Genomic DNA, 17043 nt, shown 5'->3' on the forward strand with positions numbered 1-17043 from the left:
CTGGAACACCCAGAGATTCACAGAGTTACATAGAGAAGAGAAGAGGGAGGAGGGAGATAGAGGTGACCAGGAGGAGAAGAGGGGGAGTCAAAAGGGAAGAGACCCATCTAGCCAGAAATCAGTTCCCTAAGTGTTCTCGATACTCCAGAACACCCAGAGATTCACAGAGTTACGTAGAGAAGAGAAGAGAAGGGGGAGGGAGGAGATAGAAGTGACCTGGGGGAGAAAAGGGAGACTCAAAAGGGGAGAGAGCAATCAAGCCAGTAGTCACACCCCTGCGTGGAAATGGATACTGAAGATTAGATTCTTAAAGGTACAAAATTGGTAACAAATACTCAAAAGCAAAGATCAAAAATCTAGAGTAGAGGTTAGACTCTCAAAAATACAATATTAAAAATACGAAACAAAATCAATCACAAAAATGAAAAAAAAAATGTATATATGAAATTTGCTTTAAAAATAGGGTCTTTTTTGCAAGGTTATATGAAAATTAAAGGAGTAATAAAGAACTAATTTTTTTAAAAAAAATTAAAAAGTGATAATAGTAAAAATATATCTAGGAATTTCTCTGGAGCTGTTGTGGGCAGTGTAGGGTCAATTCAGTTTTAGATAGTTCCTTGTTCCAGCTTGTACTTGTTCTCAAGGTCTATAGGTACCCTCCAATGCTTAGTCGGTGTTAACTACAGGATTTTAATATATTGCACCTGTCACTTCCAGAGCAGTTCTCTCTTATTTGTTCATTTTGCCTTTCTCTGTTTGCAAGTCTCTTCTCATTTCTGCCCTGGCACAAGGGGGCAAATGTGGTCACTTATTGAGGCTAACTTGCTCAGTTCTGTTGTGGGGAGGGAGAAACACTGCAGACAAATATTGCTGGCATGTGTGGGGGGTGCCCGCAGGATATGGACCACACTGGGTTTGCCCCCGCTCACAGAGGCATGTGCTTTCTGGGTCTACACTGCTCAGGCTCCAGGGTGCTCTGCAGGGCACTATCCAAAGCAGGCCCTGCCTTTCATGCACTTCCCAGGGCCAAGCCACTCAGGTTCTCGGGAAGTCCACAAGGGCACAGACTTGGTTGGGTATCTGTTTTGTGCCCTTCAGGTCTGAGCAGGTCAGGCGACCAGGTGCTTGGCTAGCGCGCTGTCCCAGGTGGGCTGTGCATCCTGTCACCTCCCTGGTTCCAGCCGCTCGGGTTCCCTACTGTGCCACAGGAGCGCCATCTCAGCTGTGCATCTCCTCTGGGGAGTGATCTCAGGCTGCGACCTCCTGGCAGGTGTCAGCCGTGCAGGATCCCAGGTAGACGTGGTGAGCAGCTGGGGGCCTGCTCGCGGGCTGGTGGAGGGTGCCGTCTCTGGGGCCGAGATTGGAGCAGCCCCCTGCCTTCTGGCTGTGGCTCTCACATGCCTGTTTCTCTGCCCTGGCGGGGGAGCGGCAGGGGTGGGGAGGGCTGTATGCAGCTGGCTCTCTCCTTTGGTATTCTCAGTCCTTTGTTGTGTGAGCGGGCCAGGCTGCGTGTTAGAGCCTTCCGTGGGAAAGTTCTCTCTCTTTTTTACTTTTCCTCTCTAGAGATCCCACAGTTTGGGTTGCTGTCTCACATTAGCTTTCTCAGATTGTCATTCAGGTCTGGTCCTTACCCTAAGGACCGATGATGCTGCCCCGGCCTCCCTGTCCAGCCCCCCCACTTGCTAGTGGTAGATAGGAGCGTCTGGGCTGCTTCTCCGTTGGCAGTTGCGGTTAGGCACCTATTCTGTGCGGGTTTTTTTTTTTTACCCCCTCTGGGTTGCCCTCTGAGATTCCAAAACTCCCCACAGACCCGCCTGTGAGAGGGTTTCCTACTGCTTGGAAACTTCTCCTCCTTCACGACTCCCTCTCCTCCTTCACGACTCCCTCTCCAGGTCGGGTCTCCGTCCCTAACTCTTTTGTCTCTCTTTTTATCTTTTATATTTTGTCCTACCTCCTTTCAAAGAGAATGGGCTGCCTTTCTGAGTGCCTGGTGTCCTCCACCAGCATTCAGAAGTTGTTTTGTGGAAGTTGCTCAGCATTCAAATGATCTTTTGATGAATTTGTAGGAAAGACAGTGGTCTTCCCGTCCTATTCTTTGGCCATCTTGCGACTGCCTCCATTACTCCTTTATTATAAACTCCTCTGGCTGCTTTTAATATTTTCTGTTTCTCCTGTGATTTTCAGAAGTAGTACTATGTACTACTTTTCTCAGTTTTTTCTCAGTTTTTGTCTTAATTGGAATTTTCACCACTTCTAATCTGGATCATTGTTTTTCACTTGTTTTAGAAAGTTTTAAGTTATTCTGTTTTCTTATACTACTTTTGTCCCATTTTCTCTATTTTTCTATATGGTACTTCAGTTATGAATTGTTGGACCATTTTACTGTATCCCGTTTATCTACTGTGTTCTTTCTATACTTTTTCATTCTTTTGTATACTAATTTCCTATATATTTTCTTCAGGCTTTTCTTTTGGCTCATGAATTCCTTTTTCATCTGTGTCTAACATGATAAAGTAATTATTTGAATTTCTAAGTTCTGAAATTTCATTTGATTTTTTTGTTGTGATTTATATTTTTCTTCCAAAATTTTCAGTCTTGTTTTTTATTTCCTTGAGGATAGCAGTCATAATTATTCTGATGTCTATTTCTGAAAAGTTTGTCTACATTTCCTATAGCTCTGTTACTCTTGACTTCTGTTTCTTGTGATTTTAGGTCACATTATTTTATCTTTTTATATGATTGGTTCTTTTCAATTGAATGCCAGGTGTTATATATGAAAAACATGGTGGTGATCGGAAAGGTAATATGCTTGTTTTAAAAAGGTGACCATAGGACTGGCAACCCCAGATTGTCTTAATCTTGTCAGCTATTGAGGAAATTTTAATTTAGTCATCTAAATTAAGTTAAAATTGGTCTACTTCTAGTTCAGTTTTATTCAGGGTTTTAGACGTGCTCCTCAATTCCAGTTTCTGCCCTCATATCCTCAGAAACTTGTCTGTATCTTGCCATCTTCCTTTGTCTTTCAGATCCCTCTTTAGAACCTGCCAGTCTTTGTAGGCAAAAGACACCTCTGGAAGATGTGTATACCACTTTGAGTTTCTTCTTGTCTAAAATCACAGTCCCACAGTTCTTCAGTCTTGACCATTCTCAGTGCTTTCAGATAGTTAGCTTTTCTTTTAATAAATGTCTGGGTATTTAGTTCTCACTGGGAAAGGTTGACTAAATACCTAATTTATTACATAAAAATCAGAAAATATGGTGAATTTTTCTGCTGCGTTATGTGTAAGATCAGTATTTAAAAGTCTATAGTTTTATGTGGATCAAACAGTTTTTGCTTGTTCATACTTAAATATGGAGATGCACCAAAAGGGATGGACATTCAAAGTTATACTGTATATAGCTAAGTTAGGCTTCAAGTAGATCAAGTTTAGCTGTTAATAAGTCAAATATTTTTTAAGGTTAGTATTATTTTGGCTACTTATTTCTTTTTAACACAGAGGGAAAGGATATTGATATTTTTCAAATTAGGTTCTTTGGCTATCCACTTATCAAAAATCAGGCAGTCTCATTTGTTTTTAAAATATTTTTCTTATTTTATTGGTAGAGTAGTACTTCTTGGAAAAACCAGCTGATAAGGTCTTAATTTGTATAGAAAGATATGTTAATTCTGTTAATGTATTAAATCACAATTTTCATTCCAAAAGCAAAATACTGCTCTTTGTTCATCTTTGCAGAACTTCAGAAATAACTATCACTTGTTTCTTTTCCTCTAAATTTATTTTCATATTTACTGATCAGATAATTTTAACTGAAGTTATCAAGGATTCTATCACTTCCAAGATAGGGATAACATCAATCTAAAGACTCAATTCTTTTCTGTCTTCACTGCTTACAGACAGGGAACACAGTCTCTTCAGCCTGGACCTATGTAGAAGAATTTGGAGAAAATAAGCAGGTAAGAAAAAGCCTCTTAGGAATATTAAGTGATATATTTAGTTTTCAGAAAGCTAGTTATAAATTATTCTTCTTACAGTTTTAAGAAGAATTATTTAAAACTGTCCAGTGAAACCTTGTGACAATTTTTGATGATTATAGCTTTGTTGATTATAGACACATTACAGAAAGTTTTAAAAAGTTAACCTGGTTTCCATATTTTAGGACTTCTCAACACTTTAAACAGGCTAGTGTGTACATTGTAAAGCACTAAGATGACAAACAGTATTTTAACATAGATGTAGTTGAAACAAGCATATCATAAGTAGATTACCCCAGATTTCTCAGACTAACTTGACAATGGAAGTCTGATTTTTTCAGATTTATTAAACCAAAATTATTATTGATACAGTTTAGCATAAAAGTTATATTTATTAGGATTCACTTAGTTTTTTTCAGTGTGGTACTGAGGAGGATAAGTTTAGTTGGAAATTAAAGGTAGTTTAGAGTTTGAGTAAAGATTGTTAGTATCTAAATTCATTTTTACATATAGAGGCAAAAAAAATGTTGTAGTTCACTGGGAAGTAATCCATATGTTCTTGAGTAAGTTTTTTACCTTTCTGTACCTCAGTTTCCTCCATGTTAAAGAGAAAATTAGTAGTACTTACCTTGTAAGGCTACTGTAAGGATTAAATACTGCTGATCTTGTGTAGTTACTTTTGTACTTAGTAAATGCTCAATAAACATTAACTATAACTCATACTTCAGCTACTGTTCATGGGGTTCTTGCGGCAAGAATACTGGAGTGGTATACCGTCTGTTCCCCTGCTAGACTGCATTTTGCAGAATTCTTCACTATGATCCAATCAACTGGAGTGGCCCTGCATGGCATGGCTCATAGCTTCATTAAGTTACACAAGCTCCTTTGCCATGACAAGGCCATGATCCATGAAAGAATCACACTTTTGCATTGGAATGCAAAAGTAGGAAGTCAAGCAATACCTGGAATAGCAAGGCAAATTTAGCCTTGGAGTACAAAATGAAGCAGGGCAAAGGCTTAACAGTTTTGACCAGATGGTCAATACTAAAGTCAAATTGATTATATTCTTTGCAGCTGAAAATGGAGATGCACTATACAAAACAAGATCTGGAGCTGACTGTGGCTCAGATCATGAGTTCCTTATTGCAAAATAACAGACGTAAATTGAAGAAAGTAGGGAAAACCACTAAATCATTCAGGTATGACTTAAGTCATATCCATTATGATTAATACAGTGGAAGTGACAAAAAGAGTCAAGGGATTAGATCTGGTAGACCGAGTGCCTGAAGAACTATGGACAGAAGTTTAAAACATTGTACAGGAGGCGGTTACCAAAGTCATCTCAGAAAAAAAATGCAAGAAGGCAAAGTGAGGAGGCTTTACAAATAGGTGAAGAAAGAAGAGAAGCAAAAGGCAAGGGAGAACGGGAAAGATATACCCAATTTTAATATAGAGTTCCAGAAAACAGGAAGGATAGATAAAAAGGCCTTCTTAAATGATCAATGCAAAGAGATAGAGGAAAACAATAGAAAAATCTCTTTAAGAAAATTGGAGGTTATATTAAGGGAACATTTTATGCAAGGATGGTCACGATAAAGGAAAGAAAAAGTAAGGACCTAATAGAAGCAGAAAAGATTCAGAATAGGTATCAAGAATATACAGACAAACTATACAAGAAAGGTCTTAATGACCCAGAAACCATGATACTATAGTCATTCACCCAGAGCCAGACATCCTGGAGTGTGAATTCAAGTGGGCTTTATGAAGCATTACTATGAGCAAAGCTAGTGGAGATGATGGAATTCCAGATGAGCTATTTCAAATCCTAAAAGATGATGTTGTTAAAGTACTGCACTCAATATGCCAGCAAATTTGGAAAACTTAGCAGTGGCCACAGAAGTGGAAAAGATCAGTTTTCATTCCAATCCCAAAGAAGGACAATGCCAAAGAATGTTCAAACTACCATAGGATTGCACTCATTTCACATACTAGCAAGATAATGCTCAAAATTCTTCAGGCTAGACTTCAGTAGTATGTGAATTGAAAACTTCTAGATGTACAGACCAGATGTGCAACTTCCAGATGCCATTTAGAAAAGGCAGAGGAACCAGAGATTTAATTGCCAGCATTCATTGTATTGTAGAAAAAGCAAAGGAGTTCCAGAAAAACATCTGCTTCTGCTTCATTGACTATGTCTAAAGCTTTTCACTGTATGGATCACAACAAACTGAAAGGTTCTTCAGGAGATGGGAATACCAGACCACCTCACCTGTCTCCTGAGAAATGAGAAACCTGTGTGCAGGTCATGAAATAACAGTTAGACCCAAATGTGGTACAACTGACTGGTTCAAAATTGGAAAAGGAGTATGGGAGTGCTGTATATTGTCACCTTGCTTATTTAACTTATATGCAGAGTATGCCATGTGAAATTCCAGGCTGGATGAATCACAAGCTGGAATCAAGATTGCCAGGAGAAATATTAAGAACTCAGATATTTGAATGATACCACTCTTATGACAGAAAGTGAAGAGAATCTAAAGAGCCTCTTGATAAGGATGATAGAGGAGAATGAAAAAGCCGGCTTAACTCAACATTAAAAAAACTAAGGTCACAACATCTGATCCCATCACTTCATGGGAAATAGTTGGTGAAAAAGTGGAAGCAGTTGCAGATTTTCTTTTCTTGGGCTCCAAAATTATCTGTGGACAGTGACTGCAGCCTTGAAGTTAAAAGATGCTTGCTCCTTGGGAGGAAAGCTATGAGAAACCTAAGTGAAGGTGAAAGCCGCTCAATCATGTCCAACTCCTTGTGACCCCATAGACTGTGCACATCCACGGCATTCTCCAGTCCAGAATACTGGAGTCAGTAGTGTTTCCCTTATCCAGAGGATCTTCTGACCCAGGGAAGATCCCAGGTCTCCCTCAAGCAAGTGAATTCGTTACCAGCTGAACCACAAGGGAAGCCCAAGAACACTGGATTGGGTAGCCTGCCCCTTCTCTAGCAGATCTTCCCAACCCAGGAATCGAACTGGGGTCTCTTGCATTGCAGGCGGATTCTTTACCAACTGAGCTATCAGGGAAGCCTCTAGACGGTGTATTAAAAAGAAGACATCACTTTGCCAACAAGGTCTGTATGGTCAGAGCTACTGTTTCTCCAGTAGTCACCTATGGATATGAGAGTTGGACTGTAAAGAAGGTTGAGCACTAAGAATTGATGCTTTTGAATTATGATGCAGGAGAAGACTCTTGAGAGTCCCTTGGACAGCAAGGAGATCCAACCAGTCCATCCTAAAGAAATCAACCCTGATCATTCAGTGGAAGGACTGATGCTGGTGCTAAAGCTGTAATACTTTGACCCCCTGATGCAAAGATCTGACTCACTGGAAAAGAGCTTGATTCTGGGAAAGATTGAAGGCAGAAGGAGAAAGGGGAAAAAGGAGAAGGGTGCAGCAGAGGATGAGATATTTAGATAGGCTCACCGACTAAATAGACATGAGTTTGAGCAAACTCTGGGAGAAAGTGAAGGACAGAGGAACCCAGTGTGCTACAGTCCATGGGGGTAGGACATGATTTAGCAACTGAATAGAACAACATACTTCAGATACAAGCAATATATTTAAGTTTGAAACTTAAAACTTTTATTTGTACAGATCTTAATCTTAGTTAAAATTTCTAAATATGAGATGCTGTTCTCAGAACTGCCTTCCCTACAATTTTTTTTTTGTTCAAATTTTAAATTATAAGGACTAAATTTACTGATGGAAATGAAACTTGAGAAGAGTTGCTGTCTTTCCTAGAGCTGTATCTTTACCTTGGCTCAGACGGTTTTTGTAGCCAGCTACAAATTTTAAGCTACACTGAAGCCTAGTTTTGTATGTGTGGTGTCGCTTCAGTCATGTCTGACTCTGTGACCTTATGGACTGTAGCCTGCCAGGCTCCTCTGGACCTTGGATTCAGACAGGAATACTGGGGGGTTGCCCTGCCCTCCTCCAGGGAGTCTTCCTGACCTAGGGATCAAACTCTTTGTCTTAAGTCTCCTGCATTGACAAGTGAGTTCTTTACCACTAGCGCCACCTAGGAACCCTGTTTGCTATTACTCAAATCATAATTTTCCCTTTCATAGGCTGCTCTTTTATTCTTCTTTTTCCAAGTGGTGTATAAACTAGCATTAAAAGGAATTTGACATAATTAAATCTCTTAATACAAAGGTAGCATACTAGAAGTTCTAGAAAGAATTTGTTTGGTCTCTTCAGTTTTTTGACGGGAAAGCAGCTAGGTTTCACTTGAGTACAAATAGCTGGACACCTCTTACTTTACATTTGGTCCTTTTTGAGCTGTTTTGTTTGTTACATCTTGGCCTCTGAAGACATTTGAGTTTATAATAGCTGTATTTAACATATTTTAAGAATTTTTCTGATTTGTTTTTAATGTTTTCCCATTATATAGTAATCTTATTAAAGGTTCTTCCTATACTGATTTGCACAGTTGTTCAGTGAAATAGCTGTTTCTGTGGTCAAGTTTGGGAAGAACCATGAACTATATATATTCCCCTTGGAAGTTGTAATGCGTTGCAATTAGCATCCTGAATAACTACAGTACAATTTGTTTAGCTGTTAGATCCATCTTTCCTAAAATTTTCCTAAGATGTTTTCTGGCCTAAGGGATTCTTGTTTCAACAAGAATTGTGTGGGATGTAGTTTGGGAAACTTTTAAACTAACCCAGAGAAATGTTTGGGATTTCTTTATAACTTTTTTGAGGTATAATTAAAATACAATAAAATGCTCATATTTAAAGTGTACGCTTTGGTCAGTTTTGCTTTATAAATCTGTGAAATCAAGAAAATGAAGATTTCCGTCACCTTTGCTATAATTCATTTCTTCTTCTGGGTCCTCTTTCCCAGGCAGGTACTGAAACTGATTGCTTTCACTGTAGTGATATTAGTTTGCATTTTTGAGGATTTCAAACCTTTGTTTTGGGGTTTCGATTTAGAATGAAACAGCTGTGATTTCTTAATGATAATACAGATAATTGACAAAATGTTTATGATATATCAGAGTTTTTAGAGTAAGGATTTTAAACCCAAATCTTCAAAATTATATGGGAATTACAATAATTTTCAAAATTAATTAAAAACAGCAGTAAATAATTTTCCCTCAAAATTGCATCTGAGAAATATAATCATCTACTAAAATCAGAGAACTAATTAACTAGAAGCTTATAAGGAAACAGTTATAGACAGTAACTTTCTTACCCAGCCACCTGTTTCTAAGACTATCATCTTCAAACCCTCCTATAAACCATGTTAAAACAGAAATACTGACCTCAGTTACCCTGTGGGCCTAGTCTTAGAGAAACACACTGGTCATTGCATGTATACGCTTCACCTGATAGGAAAAATTAAGTAGGAAGTAAAAATACTTTTAAAGAATTTACTTGAAGTAGGGAAAGTAAATGAGGTAAAAATACCAGTAAATTTGATACTCCTAATGTAGTCCAGTCAAAAATATCACATAAAAATTTAGTTAATGAGTTTTAAGTATTTCATAGGTTATAGTTGCTTAATAATTACCAATTCTGGAAATGCTCTCCTCTGCTCTACAGTTAGCTATTGGTCTTCTGTACTAGGATAGAAATACAGCATAATGAATGATAAGTGTTAATGGTTTTCTAGCATACATGATTTTAATGTCTATGTTTGAACCCAGCCTTTTAAAAATATTCTAGATATGTATAGTATTGTTACAAAAAACTATTTTAAAGATGAAATTCAGTGGTTCAGTAAAAGAAAGTTATTGATTTACTATAGTTATGGCTATTAGAATATTAGAAATTGAAATAAAAATGGTAAAATGAAATTTTTTCAAAATTTTGACAGAGAACTCATAGAAATCTAAAGAAATGCTTGAAATACATGTTAAAGGTGGAAATGTTTTTCATAGGTCAAAACATTGGGTGCTTCACATTGCTGTTGGGAGTGTTAAAATGGTATATAGTTTCTTGGAAATCATTGGCAATACCTCAGAAAGTTAAACATAGAGTTTACCATATGACCCAGTAATTCCATTCTTAGTTATTCACTCTAGAGAATTGAAGACATATGTTCACACAAAATTTTGTGCACTTATTCTTTAACAGCATTATTCCTAACAACCAAAAGGTGAATGTCCATTGATAAACAAATTGATAAACAATTTGGATAAACAAAATGCATTATCTCTATACAATGGCTATAAAAAATTCTGATACATACTACATGGATGAACCTTAAAATCATGCTAAGTCAGTTAAGAAAGACCACCTTAATTATGTAATTTCATTTATATGAAAAATCTATAATAGGCAAATCTGTAGAAACAGAAAAGTGAGTGGTTGCTGGGGCTGGAGGAGATGGAATGGGGAGTGACTGTTAATAGGTACATACAGAGTTTCTGTTGAGGGTCTTGAAAATGTTCTGGATAGTGGTGTTTGGTTGCATAACTTTGTGCATGTACAAAAAAATCACTGAATCTTACACTTTAAAAAGGTACATCAAAAAGAGGAGGTGGATATCAAGGTAGAATTCACAGAGCTAACAAGGAGAAGGAAAAAAACCATTTATGAGGAATTTACTTTCTAATGGAAAATTAATTTAAAGGGTGTCTGGTTAGAAACTAAAAGAAAAAGATTAATATGAGAGGATACGTTCTTGGAACTCACTTTAAAGTCTCTATTAAGGCTTTCTCCTTTGTATGAAACAAAACCAGCTAGCGTTCTGTGATGTTCCATCAAGACGTGTAAGAGAGTTAGAAAAGCAAGACACAAATAGAATAAACCAGTATACCTATGTCTCAGTTTTCACTGAGAAACGCATTGGTGGCATTTGTCTCTCATGCTGGACAGAGAAGGGTAGGAGACCACATTATGCTCACTGCAGAGGTGGGCCTGGCAAGCAGGCTCTGCACTCGCTCCCTGGCCACATGTGGCACTGTGGCTATTACGATCCTGCCCACTCCAGACACAGCCTCAGAATCTTCTGGAATTAAGAGCCCACTTAAAGTTAAGCCTATAAGTCACATTTATTCTGTAAAAATGTTTTCATTCAGCATATAAATATGGACTTTTAGAGGATTTGATTAAAATGGTATCTCTAATAAAGCATTATATTAGAGCAAGTTACTCACACATTTTTTTTGTACAAAAGGGCCTTTTCCTTAAATATTGCTTAAAGTTTAGCATTTAAAGCAAGGGAATGCAGAGCTGTGTGTTGAAGTACAAAATGAGGGTGGGGGTAGGTGCAAGCAGAAGCCAGGTAGCTTAGTGTTAGCCACTCAGTCATGTCTGACTCTTTGTGACCCCATGCCTATAGTCCACTAGGTTCCTCTGGTCAGTAAAATTCTCCATGCAAGAATACTGGAGTTGGTGGCCATTCCCTCCATGAGGGAATCTTCTCACCTCACCCAGGATCAAACCTGGGTCCTGCCACATTGCGGGCAGATTCTACCACATGAGCCACTAGGGGAGCTTCAGCACTCCCTTTCTCTCACCCTGCCCCCAAACCCCTTTTGAAACACTTTCTCTCAACCCAGTTTTGAGGAAATTATCGGAGTAAAAGAGCTTGATCAGGTGGAAATAGTACTTTCCTAGGAGTTAGAATGCCTGACTTTTACCTTGTCTTTTCTCTGTTTAACTGGGTGGAATATGAAAAAGTCACTCAAATCAACCATCTTTTGTAATATTCTTCAGTGAAAGAGGTGGTTTAAAGTAGAGACTTCTGAGGACTGAAGCTATTCCTATTTAATATTTTGATTTAGAGAATTTAATTAGTAAAAAAACTTTATTAATATCAACAGTAAGAAGAAAGAACCAGTAAGTGACCATTTTAGTAAAATATCTAGTTCAAGCATTTGGGTTCATTTTTATTGCAAATCACTGGGGTCAGAACCAAGACCTAACCAGGACCCTCATAAATCATAACAAAGAATCTTTTCAGATGCTACATGCCATGAAATATGCCTGTAGCCAGCCTTTGCATCTCAGGAGCTCTTTGCAACTTGACTTTTGCAATTTAAACAGCTTAGTTGTGTTCCACCAGTCTCTTGGATGCCATAACAAGTAGGAATGTAGCCCCCATTCAGCAGGCTGTGAGGTTTTCTGTAACCCTGATTATCTGGAGATCTGTAAATTTTATGATGAAATTTTGTGAAAGTAAAAATGTTAGTCTCTCAGTCGTGTGTGACTCTTTGCGACCCCGTGGACTATAACACACCAGGCTCCTCTGTCCATGGGGATTCTCCAGGCAAGAAGACTAGAGCGGGTTGCCATTTTGTTCTTCAGGGGATCTTCCCAACCCAGGGATCAAACCTGGGTCTCCTGAATTGCAGGCAGATTCTTTACCATCTGAGCCACCTTATTAGACATAAGGGAAATACAAATTAAAATCAAAATGAGATATCACTTCACATCACTGGAATAGCGGTGATTAAAAGCTCTGGCAAATAACATGTTAGGTGTGGAGCAACTGGAGCTCTCATATTTTATTGATGTGAGTGTACTCTTGTAAATGCACTATTTAGCAGTGTCTGTCTCTACCCTATCACCTAGCAATTCTACTCTTACTTACCCCAAAGAAATGAAAATACGTATTCACCAAAGAACTTGTATAAGAATGTATATAACAGCTTAATCATAATAGTCAAAGTTAGAAACAACTCAAATTTTTATCAACGGGTAAATGGATAAAGAAATTATGGTGTATTCATACAGTGGAAAACTACTCAACAATAAGAATGAACAAACTACTGATATAACATGAATGAATCTAGACATAAAAAGTACCTTAAGAATTCATTTTATATAAAGTTCAAGAACAGGCTAATAATGTTTCTAGCTAATAATGCTAGAAATCAGAAAGTGGTTGCCTCCAATAGAAGGGCTCTGAAATGGATAATGGGATCTTCTAGATTGAAGGATATGTTTTATATCTTGCTTTAAGTGTTGTTTACATAGGTTTTTATAGTTAGCAATACTCATTGTAATGAACACATAAGATGTATACATTTTATTATATGTAAGTTGTGAAAGTGAAAGTCACTCAGTCGTGTCTGACTGCTTTGTGACCGCATGGACTAAACAGTCCATGGAATTCTTCAGGCCAGAATACTGGAGTGGTTAGCCTTTACCTTCTCCAGGGGATCTTCCCAACCCAGGATCGAACCAAGGTCTCCCACATTGCAGGTGGATTCTTTACCAGCTGAGCTATCAGAGAAGCCCGATGTAAATTGTACCTGAATTTAAATGTAAAATGTATATTGTACTTCAATTTAAAAAGTGTTAAGACAGTTGAATAATTCTCAATGTAAAACAGATTCTGAAATTGGTTCTATATCATTCCCTTAAGAAGAAGGGGAGAGGGGAGTCCATATCCCAGTCTGAGGGAGAAACAGTGGGATTGAAGAACTAAGGATGTTCATTGGGAAGAAAAAGCAGGGGTGGGCAAGTAAATATATGTTAGGAATTTGTTAATTTGTTGTTTCCTAGAAATCAGTGATGTTTCTGAGTTCTGTTGTCTGTGATACATAAATTATATGTTAGAGGAAATACAGTTCATCTATATTTATCTCACAGGTATTATCTCAAGTTTGGTATGTATTATATTTTCTAGACACCCAGATGTTTTCTGAATATATCTAGAGTTTTAGATTGCAAAATAATTTTTTTTGAAATGCTTGTAAACATCTGAAGCTTTTTATTTCCCATTCTTTGTAATATTAGGGAGAAATTTTTTTTCCTTTATTTATCCTCTATGAATAAAGCCGTCAAAGTGCCCTTTTAATTTTTTATTTTAGTCTCCTTCAGAGTGTGAGGCTACAGTGGTCATTAGTGTGTTTTTAAATTGAAGGTTTACAGTAGAGGTATATCAAAAATGCAGTTGTTCAGACCTAATGAACACTCTTGTTAGTAGCCAGTTGTCTTTGTGAAATCTTCTGAAAATCTCTCTTAGCCATATTCCATGAACAGGCTGCAACCCAAACTGAAAGTGATTTCTCTGCAAACTGTGTTTCCCCACATACAAAGTATAACTATTTAAAGATCTGTTCTTTTAAATCATGTTGTCTATGATGACATTGTTAAAATTTGAAAGCATGAACTATATGTGCATGGCCAATAAGGAATTGGCCACCTCATGCGAAGAGTTGACTCATTGGAAAAGACCCTGATGCTGGGAGGGATTAGGGGCAGGAGGAGAAGGGGACGACAGAGGATGAGATGGCTGGATGGCATCACCGACTCGATGGGCATGGGTTTGGGTAGACTCTGGGAGTTGGTGATGGACAGGGAGGCCTGGTGTGCTGCAATTCATGGGGTTGCAAAGAGTCAGACATGACTGAGTGACCAAACTGAACTGAACTGAATAAGGAATTGATTGTATTTGTGTGATAATCTTTAGAATGAGAGGAGAGAATCAGAACTTTTTAAAAAACAATCATTAGAATTATCAGAAACACTGATGTTTTATTTATTTATTTATTTATTATTTATTTATTATTTTATTTATACTCAATATTGTAACGCTTCAGGCAAAGAGGATCCTTTAAAAGAAGAAAAAAAATTTCTATAATACCTGGATTTATGCTAGTTTATTCTATAATACCTAGATATTAGGAAAGCAAATGGTATCAAAGTAATTCCTTATCCAGTTTCAAAATATTGAAAATATTTTTAACTGGATGCTTGGTATTTGTCTTTTTTAAGTTTTTTCTTATTTTATTTTTTTTCATTTATTTTTATTAGTTGGAGGCTAAACTTTACAATACTGTAGTGGGTTTTGCCATACATTGACATGTAGCAAACTGCTTTCATTGATCTTATGGTACCATTAAAAGTTTATAAAAATTATTCTAACTAGAGTTTTTACAGTGTTAGAAAATAAACTTATATTTAACTGATTTTTATTTTTTCCATTTTTTTTCTTAACTAGGTTCTTTCTGATGTTTCTTGAGCTTATTCCCTGCAGTTGATCTCATTCCTGTTGGCTTACTATTAAGTTCCATGACAATACTAGATTAATGTTCATTTTTAGGCCTCATTTATAGTACCAGGAAAATGTAGAAAAAACTTGACCTATGTATTAGATGACCTAATTTCTTCCATCCCTAGAAGTACCATACCTTTTATAAATCATTTTATAGTCATTTTCACACTCTTTGACTTACTCTACACTAAAGAACATAGTTGAGTTTTTGGAAAGTACAGGATTTACAGATTTGATCTTTAATGGTCACACACATCTCTAAACATTATAATTAATGAAGCAGGAAATCGCAGCTACATAAGATGAATGCTTATTTTGGAACAGCAATATTTCAAATACTGGTTTTCAAAAAATAATTTGGTTTAATTTTTGGATTTCTCAATACTGTAAGTTGATAATGGTTTCTTGATGTTTATTTATGAAGATTCATTTTACTGTTTTATGGTACTGGTAGGATTCTGATACTAAGTTGGTTTGTTGAGTTGTATAATTGTTTATATTAATATTTAAGTAATGAAATATTAGATAATTTTTGCAATCCAGGGGTAAATGTTTCTGCTGGTTTGATACCTAACACAATTTTAAAAAAGAAGCAAATAATGAATTCAGTGTTTCATATCTTTTCTTCATGGATGACCGACCTGTTAGTGTCTGTATCAGATTTAAAAGGAGCTTCCTTGTGAATAGAGTAAGAGAAATCAGAGGTTCTCTTTTTCAGTGATCATAAAGACACAAAACAATTAATAGATATCCAAGAATGCATTCTAGTAAGATCTCTGAAGCATTGTGTCAGTGAAAGTTTACATAATACTGACTGATGAAACTGTCAGGATTTGCAATGCAGTGAATGCTGAAATAGTCTTTACCAGCAATATAAGATTATCAGGATTTTGAAAGTTTCAGAACATTATGTTAAACTGTGATTATAGTTATAATGCTTTGTCTCTTTGAGTTAAATTTGTAACCATAAAGATTTGCAGCATAATTGTTATGTATTTGTTTACAGACTACAGTTTCCGTCGCAGCTCAATAAATAGTCTTTCCCCTGTTAGTGCTACCCTCTCTTCTGGGACTCCCAGCGTGCTTCCTTATACTTCAAGGCCTTACTCTTATCCAAGCTATTCCTTGTCACCAACGATACCTCTTGCTAATGCCAGCCATGTTGGACAGCGACTATATATCTCCAATCAGGCCTCATTCTTCTGAAGAAAATACTGTAAACAGGAGTATGAAGTTTCTTTGTAAAGCATGCACATTAAAATACTGTTTTATTTTAGAATCGGGTTTGTACATTTGGTTTTAAAATGAAAATTATATATTCAACATAGTAAACATCAGTCATAGTAAACATCAATAACCTACAGTTGTAAAACTTGTAAAAATGCTACGGTTAAAAAGTTACTCAGTGATTTCTCTTGATAAAGGTATAACAAACTACTGTTCGTTTTAAACTTTTGGGATTTTAAATAACTTCTGATTCTTGAGTGGTCAATAGAACCCGGAAGTTTACATAAATTTTTTCATTGTAACTTTACTAAATAGAGTTTCACAAGTATTAAAGCACTTGAAGACAATGGTTACACTAGATTTGATTACCAAGGATCACTATTTGTATCAGAGATTAGAACAATTATATAACCAGAAGCATCTAACTATTATGTAAAAAGAAATGAAGGGCAAAAAGATTAAGATGCAAATTTTATGCAGTACGAAAGAAAAAGCAGTCTACCATTGTGGTCCTTGAAAATAACTATAAATATTTTAGTTAATAATTATTTGTTGTAGAAATAAATTATAACTTTGCTGTTAATGTATTCAAGGTTTTTATAGTTATACTTCTGTTTTTTTGATATTCAATGTATAGTTGAGTAAGAAGTGTTACAGTTTTTTAACGTTGAAATCATGTGTTGTTTAATTTTTGTACTTGAATTCAAATTCTTTGACATTAAATATACAGTGTTTCTAATATGTGTGTGTCTCACTTGTTTATTAAGTATGTGGAAAAAGTTTAGTTCTCGTGATTGTCTTGACCTAACTTCCTAGAAGCCAGTTTCCCTGC

General features: G+C 36.6%; 1 protein-coding gene across 4 annotated transcripts in view; it reads left to right on the forward strand.

Moving 5' to 3' along the window:
- Positions 1 to 16715, forward strand: part of RBM46 (RNA binding motif protein 46) — a 51863-nt gene extending 35148 nt beyond the window's left edge. For 3 of the 4 annotated variants that reach the window (XM_061140916.1, XM_061140917.1, XM_061140918.1), the window contains exon 5: positions 15991 to 16715. In XM_061140916.1, coding sequence (XP_060996899.1) covers positions 15991 to 16190 — 200 coding nt within the window. In that variant the 3' untranslated portion in view covers positions 16191 to 16715. Of the gene's footprint in view, positions 1 to 3895; positions 3956 to 15990 lie in introns of all 4 variants that reach the window. The other variant, XM_061140919.1, reaches the window with a different exon arrangement.
- Positions 16716 to 17043: the final 328 nt, after the last annotated feature.

Source organism: Dama dama, chromosome 5 (assembly GCF_033118175.1).
Source record: "Dama dama isolate Ldn47 chromosome 5, ASM3311817v1, whole genome shotgun sequence".
Taxonomy (NCBI): Eukaryota; Metazoa; Chordata; class Mammalia; order Artiodactyla; family Cervidae; genus Dama; species Dama dama.